Source organism: Rhinopithecus roxellana, chromosome 11 (assembly GCF_007565055.1).
Source record: "Rhinopithecus roxellana isolate Shanxi Qingling chromosome 11, ASM756505v1, whole genome shotgun sequence".
NCBI classification, from domain to species: Eukaryota; Metazoa; Chordata; class Mammalia; order Primates; family Cercopithecidae; genus Rhinopithecus; species Rhinopithecus roxellana.
In genome coordinates, this window is record NC_044559.1 from 43,890,137 (window position 1) to 43,913,446 (window position 23,310).

Below are 23,310 nucleotides of genomic sequence, written 5' to 3' on the forward strand. Positions count from 1 at the left end.
ACTTAGTAAGTCACAGGAGACTGATAAACAATTACAAATGTAATAGAGCAGCAAACAAACACTTAGGATAAACGTGAGGAACTCCAATGCCATGGTCGGGAACAGCAAATGTGTTTACGGAACATCACACTGGGCATCTAGAAAAGTGACAGCAACAGCAAAAGGGAATTCAGGCATCTATCATGAAGCCGGAACACACTGCGGGATCTTGTACCTCTTGGAAAAGCTAATATTCCTTGGTGATCGCAATAGCTCATTAGAGTTTAACGGATCCAGTTCCTAAGTGATGATGTGGTTGTTCATTGGCCTGCCCTCCACATGGAGAACCCCGCAGGTCCCGGCTCCAATGCCATTAGTTTGGGAAAACCTCTCTCCACGGTGGGTTCCTCCTCCTTTTGTAGTATTTTTGTTCATATCATTTTTATATTGAGAAATGATCCACATACCGTAGCATTCACCCATTTAATGTGAACAAGTCGCCAGTTTTTAGTATACACCACACAGCTGTGCGAACACACCACTCCCCAGTCCCAAGGTGTCTTCATCACCCTGATAAGTGACTGCTGGTTCTAACACAGCAGTTCCCAAAGGGACTCATGTCAGAAGTCACTAACATCACCCAGCTCAAAAGGCACCCAAACGCACAAGCTTCAATCTCAGCTTCAGCTCAGACAAGGGCAGGTGCTCGGTGGCCTTGAGCTGTGACATTTCCTCCAGTTACTGCTCCATGCATGGGACTTCTCAGAGGGCCACTTTTGAGAAAAGATCCCAAGCTGGTGCTGCAGTTGCAGGCGGCAGGGAGCAGGTGACCACCCCTGGGCTGGCTCACCCCAGTGGCACTGGCTCCACCTCCCGTACTCCTCAAACACCCCCAGCTGGTTCCTCAATGACAGTTATGGGAACGGTCACATTTTCTCAGGCAGGAGGACCCGAGATGGGGACATGCTCATGTCCTCCAATTCACCCTCAACAACATCTTGCAGTCCTGTGGCCACGTGAGGGTCGTAATGAGAGGCAGCCAGAGCACCTGGCCTCGTTATTCTCCATTTGCTGGAATCCGAATTGAAATCACTGATCAATAATTCCCAGCCTGTGATATGGTGCCATCAATAACGATTATATATATTTTTCCTACCAGGAAAAAAAGGCCATTTAATGTAGCTGAGACGGAGCCCTTTTGTTCCACCAAATCACGAACTGTGACTGTCTCATCAGGAGGCTCGATGAGACAGGACTGGCCAGGCCAGCTGATCTGGAGGGACTGTCTAAGGTCACCTTAGACTGAACACAGGGGTGACCCTGGGGAGGCTCATTTTCTGCCAGTTAAGAACATCCATGTTTGGTCCTAAAAACGCCCACATGAATGACAAGTGTCCTGTTTATTGGGGCCATTCTATTTCCTACCAGGCCCTAGGTTCCTTGTGCACAAGTGGGCTTCCCAGCTCCTCTTTGTTCCTTCCAGAGCATCCAATCACAGGGCCCCAGTAACTGTTCACAGACTGGGAGACAGCACTTCTCAGAGACGACACCAAGCATCCCTGACATCTCCGAACCTGGTGTGGTTTACAGAGCACCTTCTCGTGATTCACCAGTGATCCTGATGGCAGATGTTTCTACAGGCAAGAAATCTGGGGTGCACTGAGGATTGCCCGGCTACCCTTGGTTACAAAGCCAGACCCAGGGTGTGGGCCCCTCACTGGAGGGCAATGGCCACTGCACACCAGGGGGTCCAGTATGTGACATGTGTGACCTCCTCCTTCAACAGCGTCAACCTAAGCAGCCCAGAACTCTGGGCAAGACAGGTCCCTGAACTCTGGCTGCCCCAGGGTCGTTTCTAAGTGCCCTCCCTGATCCTGGCCCAGCGGGCAACATCTCACCTTAGGATCTCTATAGATACAGATACAACAGGGCTCTTTTTCCCTACGGTGTGCCTCCTGCTCGGAACTGTCCTTTCCAAACAATCGTGTGGGAATACACAGGACTGCCAAGAACTTCGCAAACATTTCCCCAAAACATAAACATTGTTCAACACTTGGGAGTTTTCAGCTTAGTGGTTTTTCTCCCACCAATAACAAGATGTGGCGCCTCACCAGGCAGTTCCTCCTGAAGAATCTTCAGAGAACTCCTTCACAAAGACCCGAGCTGTCCTTCTGGCCTGGGCGCTGCCAGCTCTCCCTCCCTTCTCTGTGGTCAAGGCCAACCCCCTTGACCTTGGGTGGCTCAACAGCTCAGTCCTATTAAAGTGACCTCGCACCACTTCCAGGGCCCATATCAAGGCAGCTTCTGGGAAGCAAAGTGCCTGAACCCACTAGGAATCAATAGGCAGCTTCAATAAAGACACCGCACTAGAGTAGTCCTCACAAGGACCCATGTGATTCTTAATCTTCCAAAATCTTAGAGAAAAGGAAAGAGTGAGAGCTGGAGGGAGGAGCGAGAAAGAGAAATCGATCTGTGGCTGTTGCTGCAACCTCTACACCCCCATGGCTTTCTCCTCATTCTGTCTCTTCTGCACAGAGGCGTTCTCCTAATTTCCCTTTGAGATGGTTTAAATCAATAATGAATTCCTCAGTGCTAGGAACAGCCTGCGTTTTAATCCTTGTGCAAATCTATTCTAGAGAAAACATCGCATGACATTCTCAATGCCAGGCTCTCTTCTGACTGAGAACGTATCCACGGCTTTCAACCAGTGCTTCTAGGGGCTGGGGGAAGTTCAGTTGTTTGGAGAAGGGCTTTTGGTGCTGCCTGAATAGCAAGAGAGATTCTCAAGTCAAAGTCCTGCTGCGGTTCAAAGGCATGAATCCAGCTCAGCTCCCTCCTGTGTGTGCTGGCTCTTGCCCTAGGGTGGGCATCCTGCTCCCTCTGATGTGGAAGTAGGTGAATGAGGTGTAGACAGAGGCTCCCTGAGAGCAAAAGGGATGGATTTTCCTCTCGTATGTACGGCTTGCATCTAGCACATCAAGGGTGTTCAATAAATACAGCCAGGCGTCACTTAACAGCGGTGACATATATGTTCTGAGAAATGCGTCATTAGGCGATGTCATTATGTGAACGTCATAGAGTGCTCACACAAACCCAGATGGCACAGCCCCCTACACACCCAGGCGGCGAGGTACAGCCTACTGCTCCTATGCTATCAGCCTGTACAGCAGGAATCCTGTAGGCAGTTGTAACGTAAGAGTTAGAATTTATGTATTGAAACACAGAAAAGGCACAGTGAAAACACGGGATTGTAACGTTATGGGGCCACCATCATACATGGTGTCCACTGTTGACCAAAACTTGGTTATGTGGTTTGCAACTCTATTTGGGGAATGAGTAAATGAGTGATCAGTTGATTGTTATTATTATTAGCTATTACTGATACCTAATAATAATAGCTAATGATTACATATTTTCCATTTGTCAAGCCCTGTTTAAACACATCACTACATGTATTAAGTCATTTAACTCTCACTACCCGGGAGGTAGGACTATCTTCCCCTATTTTACCGATGAGAAAATGAAGCACAGAGAGGTTAAGTTTCTTGTCCCAGTTTACAGAGCAGTAAGTGACAGAGCTGGGGTTCCAATGCCTGTGTCCCTGCCACCAAGAACCCCAGTACACCTCCCACTCAGCGGGTGAAAGCTGCACACCACCCTCACGCCCCCTCACACACTCTGCAGACAGAGTGAAACTGATACAACCAGGATTCCTGTCCAAATGTTCATCCCCGCTATTCCTCTGTGTCCCCATGAGTGACTGCCTATAACAGAATCCATTTCATTAAAAGCCTGCTCCCTTTCCTAGTTTATCGTCATAACTGAATCATTTGCCCAGTCCAAGGGGTTGTTTAAAAATGCAGTTTATAGAAGCAGATGAAGAAAAGAATGAGCCAGGTTCCAAGACTCCAGGGGTTTGGGTCAAAATCGAGTTCGAATTCTTCACTGAGCTGAGTTCTCCTTCTCTTTGGACTCGTCGTCATAAAAAGGGAAAACAAACCATTCCTGTGGTGGGTCGTTTCTGGGCATTGCATTAAGACTACACACAGAATTAAACCCAAAATATGGACACTGTAAAATCCTTAACAGATGGTGCATGACCCCACTCCAAATGTCCCTTGAATAAAAGAGGAATCCAACTAGGTTGGAGGGGCCAGCACCTTCCATGCATTTTTCACATTTAATGGGGGCTATAACTGCCTCTGAAGTAAGAGACAAACTCTATCAACTGTCTCACAAATGAAGAGGCAGGAGGCTAATGTGAGATGCATTTGAAAAGCATAGTCTTCACCGCTTACGAATGGGATTAAATAAAGACAAATTCTGCTTGCAACTGGTGGCTTCTTTTTAATTAACTGGGCCAATTTAGCATAGGAATGCATGAAGCTAGTTTTAAATTGTCATGATCTCTTACAGAGAGAAAACTGGAACATGAATTCTTGGCTGGCTTCTTTGGCCATATGAACCATCCCGTCCACTTCTTTCCAGTATTCCTCTGTTCTCCTCCAGGAAAAAAAAAAAAAAAAAAAACAACTTGCCACTTGAATCTTTCTCTGGAAATTTAAAAGTGATTTGACTTTGCTTAAAATTCCAACATTTTCAAACCCTCTACTTTGGATCAATTATAGAAGTAAAGGTTGAATGTGAACCTAAAACTAAAAATAAAAGTAGTATTTCCCCTCTCCAAGCCAATTTATAGAAGGAAAAGAACAACTTGGGACCAATCCAACTTGCACCCAGTGACCCACAACATCTCCCGCGTATAGAAGTGCAAGGCCACAGAACAGGGCTAGTGGCCCAGGATCCCGTTATGCTAACGGAACCTGGGCTCAGAGGGTTTCCTTCTTCAAGAGTGACCTAAACACGCAGCATTTATCATCCTTTCTGGCCGAGATGGGAAACGCGCCAGCCTTCGAAAAAGAAGAAATTCCTATTGTTACTTACTTTTATAAATGTTTAAGAAGAAATGAAATAGCTGCTATGTCAGTAACTCATACAGAAAATACGCACATAAACACAATTCCTCTGCCACTAGAGCTGGGATCAAGCTGGAAGCTACTCTCCTGGCTGCAAAGCCCAGGCCCCAGTTTCCTGAGGATCAGGTGCAGAATGGGAGGTGGCTGACTCCGAGGATGGTCCTCAGTGATCCCCGGTTCTCGGTATTCACGCCCTGTAGTCTCTTCACGTTGAGCGTGGCTAGACCTCACGACTTGCTTCTAACCAACAGAATATGGCAACGATGATGGGATTTCACACCCATGACTAGGTTAGAAAAAATCGTGACTTCTAATCTGCTAGCAGACGCTCTAGCTTGCTGGCTTGGATAAAGCCTGCAGCCATACTGGAGAGGCCCTTTGGCGAGGTACTGAGGGTAGCCTCTCACCAAAAGCCAGCAAAGATCTGAAGCCCTCATTCCAACAGCTCTTGAGGTGCTAAATTCTGCCCACAACCACGTCCAATTGGGAGCAGGTCCTTCCGCAGTCAAGCATATGGAAGAGCCCCAGCCTGGTGACAGCTGGATCACAGCCTTGAGAGAGACCTGAAGTAGAGGACCCAGTAAAGTTGCACCCAGGTTCCTGATCCCCAGAAACCATTTGAAGCTGCTAAGTTTTGGCGAACTTGTTCCCTAGCAGTACATAACTCGTACAGCAGGCAACGCAAGGCCTGGGTCAGCGTCCTAACACATGCTGCTGCCCCGGCATCCTGCCCTTCTCCTCAGCACTAGGACATGCACCACGACGAAGCCGCCGCCCACTTCTCTGATAAAGCACTAGCTCCCGGGGGTAGGCACTGGGTGGCCACTGTTGTTCACCAGGGCACGTATGCTCAGTGCCCAGCACAGCACCCAGCCTGTGGCAGGGGCTGAATATGTTTGAATTGACCAACTACTTCTGTCAGGCTGAGGACCAGGGAGGCAAGAAGCTTTCACGTTCAATTCCTAGGATAAATAGAGTATTTGTTATTAAAAGAAGAAAACATGGTGGCTACTTGGGGGGGACCACGCTGTGAACTGTGATCCTCCTTCTAGCTGGCAGACTCAGGCTAGGGTATGAGAGAAGAGTTTGGCAGGTCTTGCTCCTGGCTGAGCCGCTTGCACCTGCACGGTGCTGCTGTCTTCTGTTCCAACGCTCACCTCTGTGGTGTTTGTGTCCTCAGAGGTGGGACCAGAACCCAGGAAAAAAGAAACACACTCAGGGACCCTGGCTCCACCCCTAACAAGGACACTGGCTCCACCCCTAACAAGGACCCTGGCTCCACCCCTAACAAGGACACTGGCTCCACCCCTAACAGGGACCCTGGCTCCACCCCTAACAAGGACACTGGCTCCACCCCTAACAGGGACCCTGGCTCCACCCCTAACAAGGACCCTGGCTCCACCCCTAACAGGGACCCTGGCTTCACCCCTAACAAGGACACTGGCTCCAACCCTAACAGGGACCCTGGCTCCACTGGACCCTGGCCCCACCCCAAACAGGAGAACACGTGGTCTTTTCCTTTGCACTTGTCCTTCTCTCTGCCTGGAAGGTTTCTTCATCTTAACCCACCTTCCTTCCTTGTTTACACAGCAAACTCTTACTCATCCTTCAAAATGCAGTCTAGCATCAGTTTTCTCCAGGTCAATTCCTTCTGGATCTCCCCACTCAGGAGCCCACTCCCCCAGCCTCCTACTTACTCTGCACTACTGCAACCAACCACAGCCATGCCCACATTCCCACCGGGAGCTCCAGTCTCCCCGGGCCCAGAGCAGGGCCCACACACACACCAAACCCAGTCCTGACAGATGGGCCCCCACCTCTCTGCGCCCAGAGAGCACACAAGGCTGCTGTGTGCACTCTCGGCCCCTGAGGTTAAGGCATGGTCTGACCTTCCTCAGAATGAGGAACTAAGGAGCAGCGACAGGAAACCATTTGATGAGCACACCAAGCACCTGTGCCCTTCAGCTGGGGGCCGTGGGGGGGAGGGAGGCAGAGCAGCTGTGAAAACACCTCCAGGGACGGCGAGGGGGCAGCTCGAGGTGACAGTTATGTCACCATGAGAGCTCAGCCAGTGTGCATCAGCCCTGCTGAACAGAGGGAGACCGGCCCGCTCAGCAAGGCCAATTTCTGCCTCCAAAACACGGGAACCAGCAGGTGGGACGGGACATGGCAAGCGACAGCAAGTCAGTGGCTGCCTCGGAACAGAGTGGATGAAGTCCTGGGCTCGGAGATGCAGAGGGTAGGGAGCGAAACCACACCTGGCACCTGCCAGAAGGCACGGCACCAGGACAGCCACCAAGAGCTCAGGCTCAGGCGCTGGGGCTGAGGGGGGCGGATCCAGCCTCTCCCCAACCAGGTCATACTCAGAGTGGTGGGAGCCATGCAGACTCCACAAGAGAGACATCAGCTCAGAAGTGTGACCAGGGCAGACTTTAAAGCATGTTTTTTGGGGGCAAGAATGCAAAGTGAAAGAAGCAGGACATAAAGCTGTACCATCACACCCACGTGTATACACACACACACACACATACCATCACACCCACGTGTATACACACACACACACCATCACACCCACGTGTATACACACACACACACACACACCATCACACCCACGTGTATACACACACACACATCACACCCATGTGTATACACACACACACACACCATCACACCCACGTGTATACACACACACACACCATCACACCCACGTGTATACACACACACACACCATCACACCCACGTGTATACACACACACACATACACATACACACCATCACACCCACGTGTATACACACACACACACATACACACCATCACACCCACGTGTATACACACACACACACCATCACACCCACGTGTATACACACACATACACACCATCACACCCACGTGTATACACACACACACCATCACACCCACGTGTATACACACACATACACACCATCACACCCACGTGTATACACACACACACACCATCACACCCACGTGTATACACACACACACACAATCACACCCATGTGTATACACACACACACCCTATCACACCCACGTGTATACACACACACACCATCACACCCACGTGTATACACACACACACACACACACACACACACACACCTATCTGCATAGAAAAAGTCTGGAAGAAAATACACCAAAACATAAATAGTAGTTATCTAGGTGAGAAATTATAGTTTGAAAAGAGTTTTCCAATATATGTTCTAAAATTTCCACAACAAACACGCCTTATTGTTATAATTGGCAAATACGTGGGGCCACGAAGGTATGCCACCTGAGGAAGGGATCCCACAGGCCAGTTTCCTGGGGCTGCTAGGACAAATCACCATGAAGTGGTGGTGCACAATGACAGGACTCTTCCCTCAGTGTCCTGGAAGCTGGAGTCTGAAGCCAAGGTGTGGGCGGGGGGGCTCCTCTGGGGTGCCAGGGGAGAATCTGTTCCACACCTCTCCTGGCTTCTGGTGTCTGCCAGCACTCCTCGGCACCCCTTGGCTGGTGGCAGCATCACTCCAGCCTCGTCATGAGGCATGCTCCCTGTGTCTTAGAGTGGCTGAGGGTCTACCCTGATCCAGTATGACCTCATTTTAACCTGAGTGTATCTGCAAAGATCCTATTTCCAAATAAGGCCACAGTCATACACACTGGGGGAGACAACTTCGGCACATCTTTTTGCAGGTCATAATTCAATCCATCAGAAGATACAGTTGGCCCAAAGGAAAATACGGCGCAAAGGGCTGTGGTCCCCATCTTTAAATATTGCCAGCCTCTCCTGTTTTGGAAGGATTAGACTTGGTCTGTCTGACTGTATGGAGAAGAAACAGGACCAATGAGTGCAGGTTCCCTCAGAACAGACCTGGTCTCAAAATAGGAACACAGCTGTCCTAAGCAACACTGGCCATCTTGCGTGGAGAATTCCCTGACTCAGAGTGCTTCGGATTAGACTGGGGCTCCCTCTGCTCTGATGTGGTGGTACTGGAGGGAGCGTTGGACTAAATAATTTTAAGGTCCTGGCAGCCCTGAGATTCTGTATTCACACAGGCAACAATGATGCAAGCAGAGCCCAGTGGCAGCTGGGCCGCCCCACAGTGGCTGTTCAATATCCCACTACCCTGGCCTTACCCACGCTGGGCAACCCTTGATCTTAAAGCAAAGCTACTCTACTCATCATTGTTCTTCCTTTTGGTCTCTCGAGGAAAGCTGGAAACTGTACATTCAATGCAGACAAGATAAAGGCATCGACGTCGAGAGACACAGAATTCTAGGAGTTAAACCACGTGGCGAAGCTGACACCCCTGATTCTAAGGGTGTTTCCCAAGCCTTGACAGCACCAAGGAACCATCCTGTGTCCCTGGTCAGGCCCGCTGGGGCTGAAGACACACAGACCAGGATCAGAATGGTTAAGAAAACCATCTACAATGTGTGTCAACTCAGTGACGACAACCCCAAGAATAACACTTACGTAAGAAACAGCAGTAACATTGCAAGTTCCGTTGATTTTTATGTTTTTATTTATTTATTTTGAGATGGAGTCTCGCCCTGTTGCCCAGGCTGGAGTGCAGTTGCGCCATCTGCACTTGGCGCACTGCAGCCTCCACCCCCTGGATTCAAGCGATTCTCCTGCCTCAGCCTCCCGAGTAGCTGGGACTACAGGAGTGTGCCACCACGCCTGGTAATTTTTGCATTTTTAGTAGAGACGGGGTTTCACTATGTGAACTCCTGACCTCAGGTGATCCACCCACCCCAGCCTCCCAAAGTGCTGGGATTACAGGCATGAGCCACTGCACCTGGCCTGTTTAATTTTTTCTAAAGGAGACAAAATCTTAATTGTGATGACAGGAGAATACCTTTCTTCAAAAGTGCCTCTTCTTCTCACCCCAAATACAACACGCAGAAACTGCTCACCTCTCCACAGGGTCCCTGAGCATGACAATCAGTTTGGCATTCGGCTGAAAGGCGTGGATGAAGTCCTGGGTCAGAAACGGTGGCTCGCCGTCCGTGCTGTTGTCGTAAAAGAACGTCCAGGCATTGTTATCCCACATAGTGGAAGCACTGGCCTCCCCTGGAAATAGAAAACACTCCAAGTGAGCAGGGGTGGGATTCAGGCTCCCACGAAGTGGCCCTGGGTGCCAGAGGCCAAACCTGGCCCCGATGCCCTCCACTTAAGCAGCAGGAGAAGCCAAGCTGTCAGCCTTTGTGGGCAAACAGGACTCCAAAGAGAGAAGATTGGATGCCCACCCCTGCCACAGTCACACCCCACCCCTCCACCCTAAAAACCTCTGTCTGGAAGTCCAGGCAATCCATGCAACACTGAGTGTCCCCACCCCTGAGCCCCCTTTCCAAGGGGAGCAAAAAAGAAAACCTTCACCAGCATCAGGGCCCCCAGTTTCACAGTATTTAACTTTGCTCATGGTGCACAGCTCTGTGGCATTTTAAGGGCCCACTCAGAATGCAGTCTGTGGGAAAATATACCAAAACATAAATAGCAGTTCTCTAGGTGGGAAATGATAGGTGGTTCTGAAAATGGTTTTCCTGTATAGTTTTCCAATATATGTTCTATATAGTAGATGGTTCTAGTAATAATAGATGGAGTTCTCTCTGAACTGGGGGCCCAAAATGGCGAAAGGCCTTGCCATTTCTGCCCTGCATCTAACAAAGAGAAAGAGCTGGGGCAGAGCCCAACCACGTTTCAGAGCTGGGAGGAGCCGAGAACTGGTCTAACAGATCAGGAGCCTGGAGCTGGTACTAGATGGTTTCCTTCCAAAGCATCAGGAGAAAGCAGGAGGTGGGAACACTAACCCTTACGAGGAATTCGAGTGCGATTTCCTTCCTTGAAGCTGTAACTGTTCATCTCAGGGCATACTTAAAGAGAGAGGGACTTTGCCACAGGGCTCACATACCCTGCCTCCTGTGAGGCCACTGCTCTGCACGCAGCTGGTACCTACTCAGTGCAGACTGGGTGAACGGGAACTGGGTCCCAGCCAGCTTCACATTTCATCATGGTCCTCACGAGTGAAGGATGTAAATGGCAAACACACATCCCAGCACAGAGGTAATGCCAAGACACAGGCAGGCATTCCAACAGCACAGACTCTCCCAGAGGATGAAGCCAATTTCCTGAGGGTTTGAGGGGTGTGTGTGTGTGTGTGTGTGTGTGTGTGTGTGTGTGTGTGCTTGGGAAAGTCTTCAGAGATTTAAAAAGGAAGGCAAATCCATCAATCAGCTCTACACTTGATTTCCTGACAGTTTGCCAAGGACCACAGGACACATCTGAAAGTTACTTATCCGGGGAAAGACTGAGCCAGATGACTGAGTGTCTTTGGTCAGTGACAAGTGTATCACATCCCTGCAGGCCCCTATCAGTTCTGTCGGATGCATAATCACATCCAGGTGAACAGCTCTGTTCTGGCCTTTTTTTCTTTCTTTTTTTAAAGAGGTAATACCCTAGGACACAGAAAAAACAAGTCAATCAGAAGTCCCTTGAAAATTCTACTCACAACGAATAAGAATATAAAGGACAAATGAACTCTCTAGCTAAATTGGCACAAATTCTGTCCGATCTCAAAAATGAACTGGTTCTAGAGCCATGGAGGCATTTCTCCATCCACCTGACTGTCTTCCTTCCATCCGGCCACCATCCATCCTTCATCCATCCAGGAAGCATTCATTTGGTGTCTAATCTGTGCTCAGCATTGTGCTTGGCACCAGGGACAGATCAAGGGAGGAAAGCACGGCCCCTCCTCTCTCAGACCTTAAGAAATAAGGGGGACAACAGGCAATTCAAGAAACAAAGAGTACCACATTGGGTACCTGGGAGTAGAGGCAGGAGCCTTTCAACATGTCTAAAGCCCTAACCCCAAGTTCAGCCATGATGTTCAGGCCACTTGCATCCTGAAGCTCTTGTGTGACTCTAGCTATCAACAATGACAGCAGAAGAAAGGTCCTCTCTGCCCTAGGGACCCAAGATGAGGAAAGATCCTGCTGTTTCTGCCCAGAATCTAACACAGAGGAAGAGCTGGGGCAGAGCTGAGTCACATTTCAGAGTTGGAAGGAGTCTAGAACTGACCTGGTCCAACAATTCCACTTTGCAGAGGTGCAGACAGAGTCCAGGAACAGGAAAAATGACCGGCTGCATGGCACAGAGCTGGCTGCTGGCCCAGGCAGGGCTAGATACCTGTCACACCACAAGACTACCATAAAACTCACCAAACTCTGCTTTAAGTAAGTATCAGCACAGTGATTTTATTTTTTGTTCTTTTTAAAATCTAGGAGCAAGTAAAATTTGGAGACCACACGGAGGCTTTCCTTTTTCATTCATTATCTTAGTCTCTGTTTCCTGGCCCAAGGATACATATTTTTAGCACTTTCATAAAAACATGTGATTTTCCCAGAGGCATATGGTATAGGAGTCACAATGAAATGTAAGTCAGACTTGCGATTTGGGGAGTTTGGACCCCCAAGTTTGCAAAAAACTAGCTAACAGCCAAATCATACTGGAGGTGACTTCCAGTGACTTAATTTCTTTGAGTTTAAAAGAAAAAAAAAAGAATAAGTCAAGACTTTGGCACATAAGCCTGTCCCCTTGGATAGGAGTGTCTTAAGTTAAAAAGTCATCTTCCAAAGGGTTGATTACAATTCCTCTTAGTAGCCAATAGATTTATTTAATTTGGAGACTGCAAATATAACAGATCTAGGGAAATTAAAAAACAGATCACTGTCTACGGTAAACAATTTAAGCAAAATGTGATTCAATTTCTCTTTTAGAAGGCATCAGTGGATAAACGCCTTCTAAGCTGAATCCAATAAAAAGAATTATGTCAGACAAATAACAACTCTAGAGATCTAAGGTAGAGCATGTGCACTGTAGTTATTAATCCTATTAATCCTGTATTGCATGCTGGAAATTTTCCAGGACAGTATATTTCAGGTGCTTTTACCACACACGTGCCCCCCTCCCCACACACAAAGGTAACTGTGAAAAAAAAAATGGCTACGTTAATTTGCTTTACTGTAGTAATCATTCCATTGTCTGTTTCCAACAAAACATCACATTATGCTGTACACCTTAAATTATACAATAAAAATAAATTTTAAAAAAAGTAAACATATATGTTTACTTATAAAATATTCTTGTGAATATTTAAAACAAATTATTATTAATCAACCTCACTTTGAATGCCCAAAGGCATTAGGTTGACAGAGGCTAGGCTTTTTAAACAGCAATTAGTTACAGGCAATGTGTCAGAGTGCAGTCTATTTCAGAAGAAGTTGCCTGCGTCTTATATGGTCCCAGTGGCCAGGGATTACAAAAGCCCCAAGCAGCAAATCAATGACTAACCAGTTAACTGTATTTATAATTCCCCATCCAAACTTATCAGATCAGTACATCATGAAAAGAAGTCAATATCCCTGCTTAATTTCTTAAAAACAAAGAAATGGCAACTTCTCACGAAAGCCATCAGCTGTCCTTATGTCTCCACAGAATTAGAAAGTCAACATTTCTGCTTTATAGTAACTGTTCAAGTGATGTGAACATTTTATGTAGTGGTAAAAGCGACAGCCAGGTGGAGAAGTGGAGGCTCAAAAGAAGTCTGCAGCCACCATACAAATGTTCCGCAGGTGAAGCAGAACTGGGCCAGGCCTGGAACCTGAGCCAGGACCTCAGGGAGGGTGCTAGCCCTGCCAGAGTAACACAGAAGCCTTACCGATAATGATTGTATTCATCTTGCTCTGCTCCTTTGCAGAGTTGGCCTGCAGTCCTTGATGGATCTGGTGTGCGGCCAGGTCAAAGAGGTCCAGATAATCTTCCACAGGATAGCGGTCTCGCAGCCCATCTCTTAGGCGGACAATTCCTACAAGAACCAAGAAGCAGGAGATACTGAGGACAAAGTTGCTACTGCTGGAGCGATGGCCTCCCAGACAGCGACCAAAGAGAGATGGAACGGCCTAAAGGGCCTGGCTACAGCAGCAAGAGGCTCAGCCCGGGTAGCTTCAGAAAGGGTCGCTGGGGATGGGGGTGGGGGTTTATGGGGCCTGGCTACCCACTTTCAATCCATTCATGCTTCAAGGGCTGGAAGAGACCACCACTAAGCTGGACAGTGGCAGATTAAAGACTGGAACACCTATTTAAGAGCTAGAGACATGTCTGCTTGGAGGGACCGAGTCTGGGGCTGGTTAACTTGTGCACAGGTGGGACTCTTAAGTGGCCGGGCAGCAATGACACCCAGGATGCATGTGTTGTGTCCAACAGGGAGAGAGGACCAAGGGCAGCCCACGGGGGAGAGGAGGGCAGTATCCTATAAACTCCATGATGCCTTCCTCATGGGGGCCAGCCAGCACCTGCCTGATGTTCTCTCTCCTGCCCTGTTCAATCAAATACCCTGCCCTTTGTCCAAACAATAAGGGGAACTGATCATACTCTAGACAGACATGGATTCTGGCATCGGCCACATAGAGCTTAAATTCACCCCCTGCCTGAAAAATAAATAAATTTCACTTGCAAACATTTAAAAATCCACTTCCCAACACCACAACTCCTGAAGTCAATGGAAATTGGAAAGAGAACATCAGTGGCCAAAGCAACAAGAGGTTCAAGGTGACATTGAAGACTAGATTCCAGAGGCCCGCCTCTGTTCTTCCTCCTTTCCTGCCAGTGGGAAGCTGGTTTTCATTAAGGGGAAATCACTGTGAGCCTCGGGGGAGCACCCTACGGCAGGGGAGTGTGTTCAGACACACCAGCAAATGCACAGGGATGTGAAACCCTGACTCCTACAGCGGCCGCTGCTAAACCACAAAAGAAACATTTACACTTTAGCTCACTGTAGGACCAACATCAAAAGGATGAAAGCAAACGTTTGTCAGGAAACACATTAAGAGTTGGTCTAAGGAAAACTTTGAAGATTCCCTTCTAGGCAACCTGAGTCCATTACTGGAAAACACCCTCGTGGCCTGCCCGGACTCTGGTTGACAATAGGCACGTATCACCCCTCAGCTCCAGTGACCAAACCTCTCCTGGCACAAGGAAAAGGTTACAGAAAGGAAACAGTGATCTGAGGATCACAGGGTGCCTGGGGCTGGGCTGGAGCAGAAAGGGATGGGCAGTGATCATGGTCAGCCTGCGGCAAAGGGCTGAGAGCAGGGCCTCCAGAATGATCTCCATGTGGTTATCATATGGAACCCATAAGGCAGATGGGGCAGGTTAGAGAAGCTGAGGCCTGAAGCAACTCAGTATCCCCCAGGTGCAGTGACTGCAGCTGGAACAGCACACAGCTAGGAACAGCACAGAGGAGGGAACAGCACAGAGCAGGGAACAGCACAGAGCAGGGAACAGCACAGAGGAACAGCACAGAGCAGGAAGCAGCACAGAGGAGGCAACAGCACAGAGCAGAGGAACAGCACAGAGCAGGGAACAGCACAGAGCAGAGAAATAGCACAGAGCATGGAACAGCACAGAGCAGGGAGCAACACAGAGCAGGGAACAGCACAGAGCAGGGAGCAGCACAGAGCAGAGGAACAGCACAGAGCAGGGAACAGCACAGAGCAGAGGAACAGCACAAAGCAGAGAAATAGCACAGTGTGGAACAGCACAGAGCAGGGTGCAGCACAGAGCAGGGAGCAGCACAGAGCAGGGAACAGCACAGAGCAGGGGATCAGCACAGAGCAGAGGAACAGCACAGAGCAGGGGAACAGCACAGAGCAGAGAAATAGCACAGAGCGTGGAACAGCACAGAGGAGGGAACAGCACAGAGGAGGGAACAGCACAGAGCAGAGGAACAGCATGGAGCAGAGAAATAGCACAGAGCATGGAACAGCACAGAGCAGGAAGCAGCACAGAGGAGGCAACAGCACAGAGCAGGGAACAGCAGGGAATGGCACAGTGCAGAGGAATGGCACAGAGCTTGGGAGCAGCACAGAGCTGGGAGACAAGAGTCCCGATCACACCTTCCTTGCAGGCCTTTACTAGCCACTGGTACTTACTGCTCACTGCTCGGGTCATGTGCCCGGGCTTTCGGAACAAGAAGAGCTGCCAGTTCTGACTCGTCCCCCTGTCGTGCACACAGCTGGCAATCAATGCTCACTGCATGGCTCACTGGAACCAGGTTCCAGTGCTGGGTCTTTGCCTGGGAACAGCTTCCTAACAAGGGAATCGTGCAATCTCTTTCTGCGGCCCTCGCCCCCCAACCCCAGCGCTAACGTTGCGGGAGGAATGAACGAATGATGGAACGAGACCAGACAGGAGCCCTGGGACCCGGCACTCACCAAACCGCTTCCGGGTCCACCAGTGTGGCTCCTTGATGGCCGAGAACTTGACCTCAGGGTGCAGCCGCAGGCGGTCATAGAGGTCTGTGGTCCCGCACTTAGGCTGCCCTATGATGTAGAAGTGCGGCAGGCAGCGCAGGCGGAAGTGCTTCCCGTGCGCGTGCGCCAGGTGGCCCCAGAAGGCCTTGCGCAGCGTGTCGAAGGTGGAGCGGAAGCGCTTCGAGTAGAGCACGTAGGAGTTGGTGAGGTACGGGTCTGTGGTGTTCCGCCCCGAGAACTCCTCGTACCAACAGGGGCTCTTACTGTTTGGAAGGAATTTATTGGGGATGACTGAAAACATCTGCAAGGAAACAGAGGAGGAGAGACACCGAGGAGGGGAAAGTGAGCAAAGACACAATCTAACCGCAGTGGGAACATGCCGTGAGACTGACGACCCGTGTTCAAATTTGAACTAATGTTTGACAATGACTAACAAATAAAGCAAAACTTGGTAGACGGTCAATGACTGTGCTTTCCTCACCGCCCCCCCCCCACAAAAAAAAACTTGGATTAAAGATAATCCAAAATAAAGATTATTTTGATTAAAGTTGAAGAATAAAAGTTTAATCAAAATCCATTCTACCATAATTTACCTTTCTGACACACAACACACACGCACACACGGTAATTAAACAATCTTTTTACTAGTTGTATATTTACATTGCCGTTAGAGATTAAAATATAGAATAGAAGCAGAAAATCAAATTTAACGCAGCTTTAAAATCCCAAATGATGGTGATCTGCAAAAGCAACTTTTAACTACCACGATCACGTGTCAAGCAAGAAGTTCTGGAATGAATAATGAGAGCCGGCGACCCTTGAACATGCCTAACCCAGCGTTCAGGACAGCAGATTCCCTTCCTCGCACTCCATAGCGTAAGCAAACATCACTCTTTCAGTGCATTCAAATCCATAAGGCTGTCAAATGATCCTTGCTACATCTGAGACATTTTTTAGTCATTTTCCTTCTGTGTTCCCAAAAATGGTGATAGAAAGAAAAGCACTCATTTCTAAAAATCAACCAATCAGTCAAGATTAGCACAAAGCTACTCACATGCAACTCCTGCTTCTTAAGGTCTTCTAAGTCTGGGAGTTGTCTGGTCGTGAACTCAATCCTAGCTGTGATGCTGTTGATAATTAATTTAATGCTTGGATAGTCCTTCACGTATGAAATATTATTTACAGAGGATTGATGATGATGTTCTTTTGTGTCGCTTGGGTTTTCGCTGTCCATCAAGCTGGGGTTGCTGGGGAAGCCTCCGTAATGGAAAGGTGATGAGATCAGAAGCTCTTGGTGGGCCCCAGAAAGGATGTAAGAAGCCATTACCAAGGTCATTATTATCAGTCCAAAAACGAGGCTACATCGCTTCCCCTTCTTGAAGCGCAAAAACCCACCCCAGTTCTCGTTCCCTTCAGTCCTCACTTCGAGAACAGCAAGCAAGTTCATCTGCTTACTGTCCACACGAAACAGAATTTTGTTTTCTCCTTTGCACGTGGGGCACGCCTGGTGACCGTGGTGGGGGCCCCCTCGGCAGTTGACCTGGTGCTTGTGTGCACCGTCGGGTAACAGCTGTATGCAGCAATTAATGCAGTGCCTCATGGTAGTGCCAGTGCCCTGGGCTGCTGGCTTACCGAGCCATGGGTGGTGGTCCCCCCAGGAGTCTGGATGTCCACAAATTGTGCCAGAAAACCTTAAGGATGCCTTGTGATTACATAAGATGGATGGAAAGCACAAATACAAAAATAAGCACACACCACAGCACTAGAGAAACAGGACGCACATTCTTTGGTTCAGCTCCAAAAGAAAACAAACGGAAGTGATGTCCCAGAGTCATGTTCTACAAGAGCTGCCGCAACTTTGGAGAAGGTCACTAGTTCGGGAGCAGCTCTGCCTGCCCTTCAGGTTTTTCCCATGGCACAAAAAAAGGTGGAAGAATTCTCACTGGGGAATGTGGAAACACACAAAAAATTAAAAGAAATCATGGTCTTCTCGCTGATGGATGGATTGCCATGCCATCCACGGAGGCATCTGTGAAGATCTCCACTTTTACATCCTGAGTACCTTTGGAATATTTCCTCTTTGTGAGGCGCAAACTTTAAAAAATGCCAGATTTCCTACACAAAAAGACAAGAGACTTTATTACATTGTGTGGTAATAGCAATAACCCAAAGCTCATCCTCTGAGACAGATGCTCACTCTCTTTTCCACCTCTAAGTCCAGCCAAGCCAGCCTGGTTCTAAGCAAGTCATAGAAAATCATGAGGATAAAGGAAGAGGTTTCAGGTCCCTGCAGTTGGCTTTGGGGCTCAATTTCTGCCACCAAACATGGTCCCAATCCCAGCACCACCAGTGCCACATCAAACATCTCACATTGTGCACGGTCCACATCTCCCCTAATCCCTCTGCCTTGATACATCTCAGTTACAGGATCTCTGAATCCCAGGATGTTGTGATCATTCTCAGATTCATGCACAGTCAATGACTACAAATTTGAGGGATGAATTGAAATATCAATGCTTTTCAGTCAATGAAAAATCTCAAGAATACTAAGGAGGATGGTTAGAATGGGAGCAGGCAGAGAAAATGTGTTTTTTCCCTCTCGCTGGCATCAGCAGTCTCTTTCTTAGAGTTAACCTTTATTATCAGATTAGGAAGCAAAAGTTAATGAAAATTTAGAAACAATGAAATGAGTCTCTCCTTCAGTAGAGTGTATCATATTAAAAAACCACTTGACTTTAAGTTATTAAGCAATTAAATCCAATGTATAGTATTCCCTGGAGTGACACAGAGCTTCAGACCCTGACATAATTTTTCATTTTCATCATCTCAAGCAAGATATGATTCTTAAAAACCCATTAATAGAATCCTGTGGTTATAAAATATATTGTTGCCCAAATGACACTTCTTTGTAGATGTCATAAAAAGAGCCACGGATAAGCAAAAAAGGAGACCTACTTAGTTTCTGGCAGTGGTAGATAACCACTGATTGGCTGTGTGACCCTGAGCAAGACACATAACCTCTCTGAGCTTTGGTTTCCTCAATAGCAAAATTAGGAAAATAGGGCACCTTAACAGGTACTAAATTAGCTGTTACATGTAAAGAGTTTGAATAATGCCTGACACATATTTAGCATACCATAAAAGGTAGACAGCATTGATAATAATAGCATCATCAACTACTACTATGATTTTTCATTGTCAGTGAATGCCAAAAACATTTGAAATGGGATCAAAGATGAGAGATCCTATACCACATGATTATTCTTTAGCAATTGAAAACTACCCAAGAGTAGTAGACTCATCTCCAACTCTACACACACCACGCCTCAAACAACCCTCACTGTCTCCATAAAGGCGGCATTAACTAACCCCGCATCAAGATCTCCATGCTGAAGGATTAAACAATCAGAACTCAACAGAAGAAATGTTCATGCCCCTTGGACTGAAAACCTCGTGTTTTCTCAAAATATGGTGGCCAAGAAATAGCCAAGCTGTGTTTCCCAAAACGTCTTCCTCCCACAGAATGTTCCGCTTGCCATTGGTGAGTGTTCTATGCTTAAATTATTTGGAGAAAATGTGGAATGGACAAAATTACACAGAATTCTTTACAGCTGAACTTCTCAGGGCCTTTGATATGCTAATAAGCCCTGTGAATCCACAAGAGAGGAATATAATACACAAAGTTGTAAGGACATAATTGGCCAAGGAATCTCAGTAGGGTATCAAGGAGCCAGTTTGAGAAAGGCTGGTCAGTAGAGGCTGAGACCTGAGTCCTGCAGAGGCGCCGGGGCGGGGATGCAGAAGGAGCCAGTTCTGGGAAGCCAGGCCGGACATCTCAGGCCCTACCCCCATCTCTTATCCCTGAGGGCAGCTGGAGGGACATGAGGGCAGCTGAAAGGACATGTCAGAAACCTCAAGACTCAACCTCTGCTTCAAACTTGCTCAACCACCCCTGACCCATCGCTTGCTACAAACAATTCTTCCAAACTAAAGAAACAAAAGAGCAAGATCCCCTACTTGGAAACTCCATCATGAAAGCCAAGAAAACATTTTTTCACATGTCCAAGACAAGGCCAAGCCGGGGTTAAAAACGAGACTCCAACCAGCAGCTCAGCAGGGAGGGAATTCACACCCTCCTGTCTTTCTGCTGCAGAAGATCGAATTAGATTCTTTAAAAAGCAAACAAAACACGGACTTTGAAGCTCCAAGACAGGAATGTACATAATCTGGACCCAAACGAATGGGCAAAACATTCCTAAACAAGGGCAGGGGAAGCTCATTTCAAGCAAAGTGAAAACATGAGCAGCTGACAGTCTCAACAGAGAGGAGGGAAGATGGGGTGCCCGGACCGGGTCCACAGAGCATGTCTGCCGGGCAGCCGCCCCCTCCAACCAGCCCAGCTTCTGCAAGTCCTGCTTCCTAAACAGAAAGAACTGAGGAGGCAATTTGAGAGGCTGCAAGAACCTTAGCAAAACACTCAGATACAGTGTTTTCTCAGCTCCTAGCATTCTTTCATTCGTTCATTCATCTGTTCAACAAATAGCTTTTTAAGAACGGCTGAGTGTTGCACATGTCCAGTTAGGGGGAGGCCAGCCAAAAGCCAAAAGATGAGGGATGTGATGTGGAAATAAAGAGATGAGTATTTGGTCTCTATCCTCGGGTACTGGTACACAGGTGCTAAAATCCTTGGAATTTTTCTGAGTGATGGGGTGAGAGAAGCACCTGTCGTCATTCATGACAAGCCCCTTTCAGCCATACCTGAGTGTATCCTGATGCGGTGACCCTTTGCAGGCCAGGATAGCTCCAGGATGAGGGCTGGTCACCAGAAAGACCAAGCCTCAGTGAGCAGCTTTCAGCAAACCCCCCAAACTCCAGGTAGGGAAGAAGGACTGCAGATTAAGTCAATCACCAGTGGCCAATGATTTAACCAATCATGCCTTTGTAATGAAACTGCCATCAAAACCCCTAAACCACCGGGCTCAGGCAGCTTCCAGGTTGGTGGACCCTTCGAGGTGCGGGGAGGGTGGAGTGGAGGGAGAAGGCACGGAAGCTCCACACACCTTCCTCCAACATACCTCACCCCATGCGTCTCATCTGCTGGCTGTTTCTGCATTGTATCCTACAATAGACTGATGATGAGCCAAGCACTCTCCTGAGTTCTGCGAGTCATTCTAGAGAATTACTGAACCTGAGGAGGTTTGTGGGACTCTCTTGCCTTTGTGGCCAATTTGGACAGAAGCATGGGTAACCTGGGGACCAAGTACTTGCGACTGGCATCTGAAGTGGAGCAGTCTGGTGGGACCACGCCCTCAAACCTGTAGAGTCAGCCTCTGGTAGGGGCAGACTTGAATTGAATGGTAGGATAATCAGTTAGGTTCTGGAGTTGGAGGATTTGCTGGTGTTGGAAAACACCCCTGGGCTGGGGTGGGAAGGGGGGTCCTCTCTGAGAAAAAACATAAAACTACCTCACATTTACAAGTTTTTACCAGAATCGATAGCCACTGTATAGTACGTCAAACATGCAGGAAGATGGACAAGCAATCTGAAGGCCAGGTGAATCCCTTGTGAGTGAAGGCCCTAGAGCCCGGCAGCTTCCAGACAAGCCCTCCCCTGACGGGTGCGAGTGGTGCAGGGCTGACCCAGAAAGGAGTTCTGTTCCCAAGTGGAGCTTCTGTCCCACCACGGGTAGGGGTTACAGGGCACAGGCTATAAAGAAGTCCCAAATGAATAAGATAATCCCAGATGCTGCTAGATAAAGGCTATGCAGAAAAAGATAAAGAAAAAGGGGAGAGAACAATAAAACCATTGGAACAGGATTTTGGAATTCTTTGTGCCATCCTAGGATGGCCCATTCTTTGTTGTCAGGGCTGTCCTGCATACCCTAGGATGCTTAGCAGCACCCTGGCCTCTACCCACTGGATGCCATAGCGCCCGTTCCCCTGAGATGTCACAACCAAAAACGTCTCCAGGCATTGTCAATGTCCCCTGGGGTGCATAATCACCCCTGGGTTAGAGTACTGCCTTAGAGGAGTGGGAGGTATGAAACACAGGGTGACAGGGAAGACCTGATTTCACAGGGGACATTGGAGGAGAAACCTGAACGACAAGAAGGAAGCCAGTCACGTGGAGACCAGGGGAAGCAAAGGCCCTGTAGAGAGACGCTGTGGGGAGTCCCAACCCATGAGGGCTACTGGCAGGGTAGGCCCTGGGGCACAGGTTGGTGGGGGTGGAAACCCAATGGGAGAGGAGGCAGGGACCAGGCTCTGTAGAGTCTTGAAGGCCAAAGTCAGGGGTGGGATTTGCTCAAGTGCAAAAAGGGAGGCACACTACATATTCTTTTTTTTTTTTTTTTTTTTTTTTTTTTTTTTTTGAGATGGAGTCTCACTCTGTGGCCCAGGCTGGAGTATAGTGGCACAATCTTGACTCACTTCAACATCTGCCTCCCAGGTTCAAGCGATTCTCCTGTCTCAGCCTCCTGTGTACTGAGATTACAGGCACGCACCACCGCGCCTGGCTAATTTTTGCATTTTTAATAGAGACGGAGTTAAACCACGTTGGCCAGGCTAGTCTCGAACTCCTTGCCTCAAGTGATCCAGCCCGCCTTGGCCTCCCAAAGTGCTGGGATTACAGGCATGAGGCACCATGCCTGGCCTCAAAAGAATTTTGACACTATGTATAACTATTAAAGAGCATAACTCAGGGAAGAAAAATCCAAGTAATGGGGTGGTATTGAAAGGAAAATGGATTGCTGTTCTGTTCCTTATCTGGCCTTTTCCATAGGCCACAAATTATCCCAAGCACAGTCATTCAGAAACCTAACACTCAAGTGGTTCCTCCTTCAGAAAGGAGTCATGCATGCCCCCTGCACTTCACCTGTCTGGAATGTCCACATTTGGTGCCCGTCGACTCAGACAAGACGGGGCCCTTGGCACTTCCATTCATGTATTAAACCAAAGGATTCGGGTGTACATTTCAGTGAGATGACTTCCCACCTGGGCTCAATTCTGAGCCTGATGGATGCAGACCATCACTGTGGGAACCTGG

At 48.3% G+C, this 23,310-nt stretch overlaps 1 protein-coding gene across 5 annotated transcripts in view; it reads right to left on the reverse strand.

Annotated features, from left to right (window-relative positions):
• The window catches only part of CHST15 (carbohydrate sulfotransferase 15), an 88,606-nt gene that overhangs the window by 21,946 nt on the left and 43,350 nt on the right, over positions 1-23,310 (reverse strand). For all 5 annotated transcript variants that reach the window (XM_030940536.1, XM_010357502.2, XM_010357512.2 and 2 more), the window contains 4 exons: positions 17,321-18,381; positions 16,228-16,567; positions 13,674-13,820; positions 9,874-10,030 (listed from right to left, as the gene is read on the reverse strand). In XM_030940536.1, coding sequence (XP_030796396.1) covers positions 9,874-10,030; positions 13,674-13,820; positions 16,228-16,567; positions 17,321-17,866 — 1,190 coding nt within the window. In that variant the 5' untranslated portion in view covers positions 17,867-18,381. The remainder of the gene's footprint in view (positions 1-9,873; positions 10,031-13,673; positions 13,821-16,227; positions 16,568-17,320; positions 18,382-23,310) is intronic.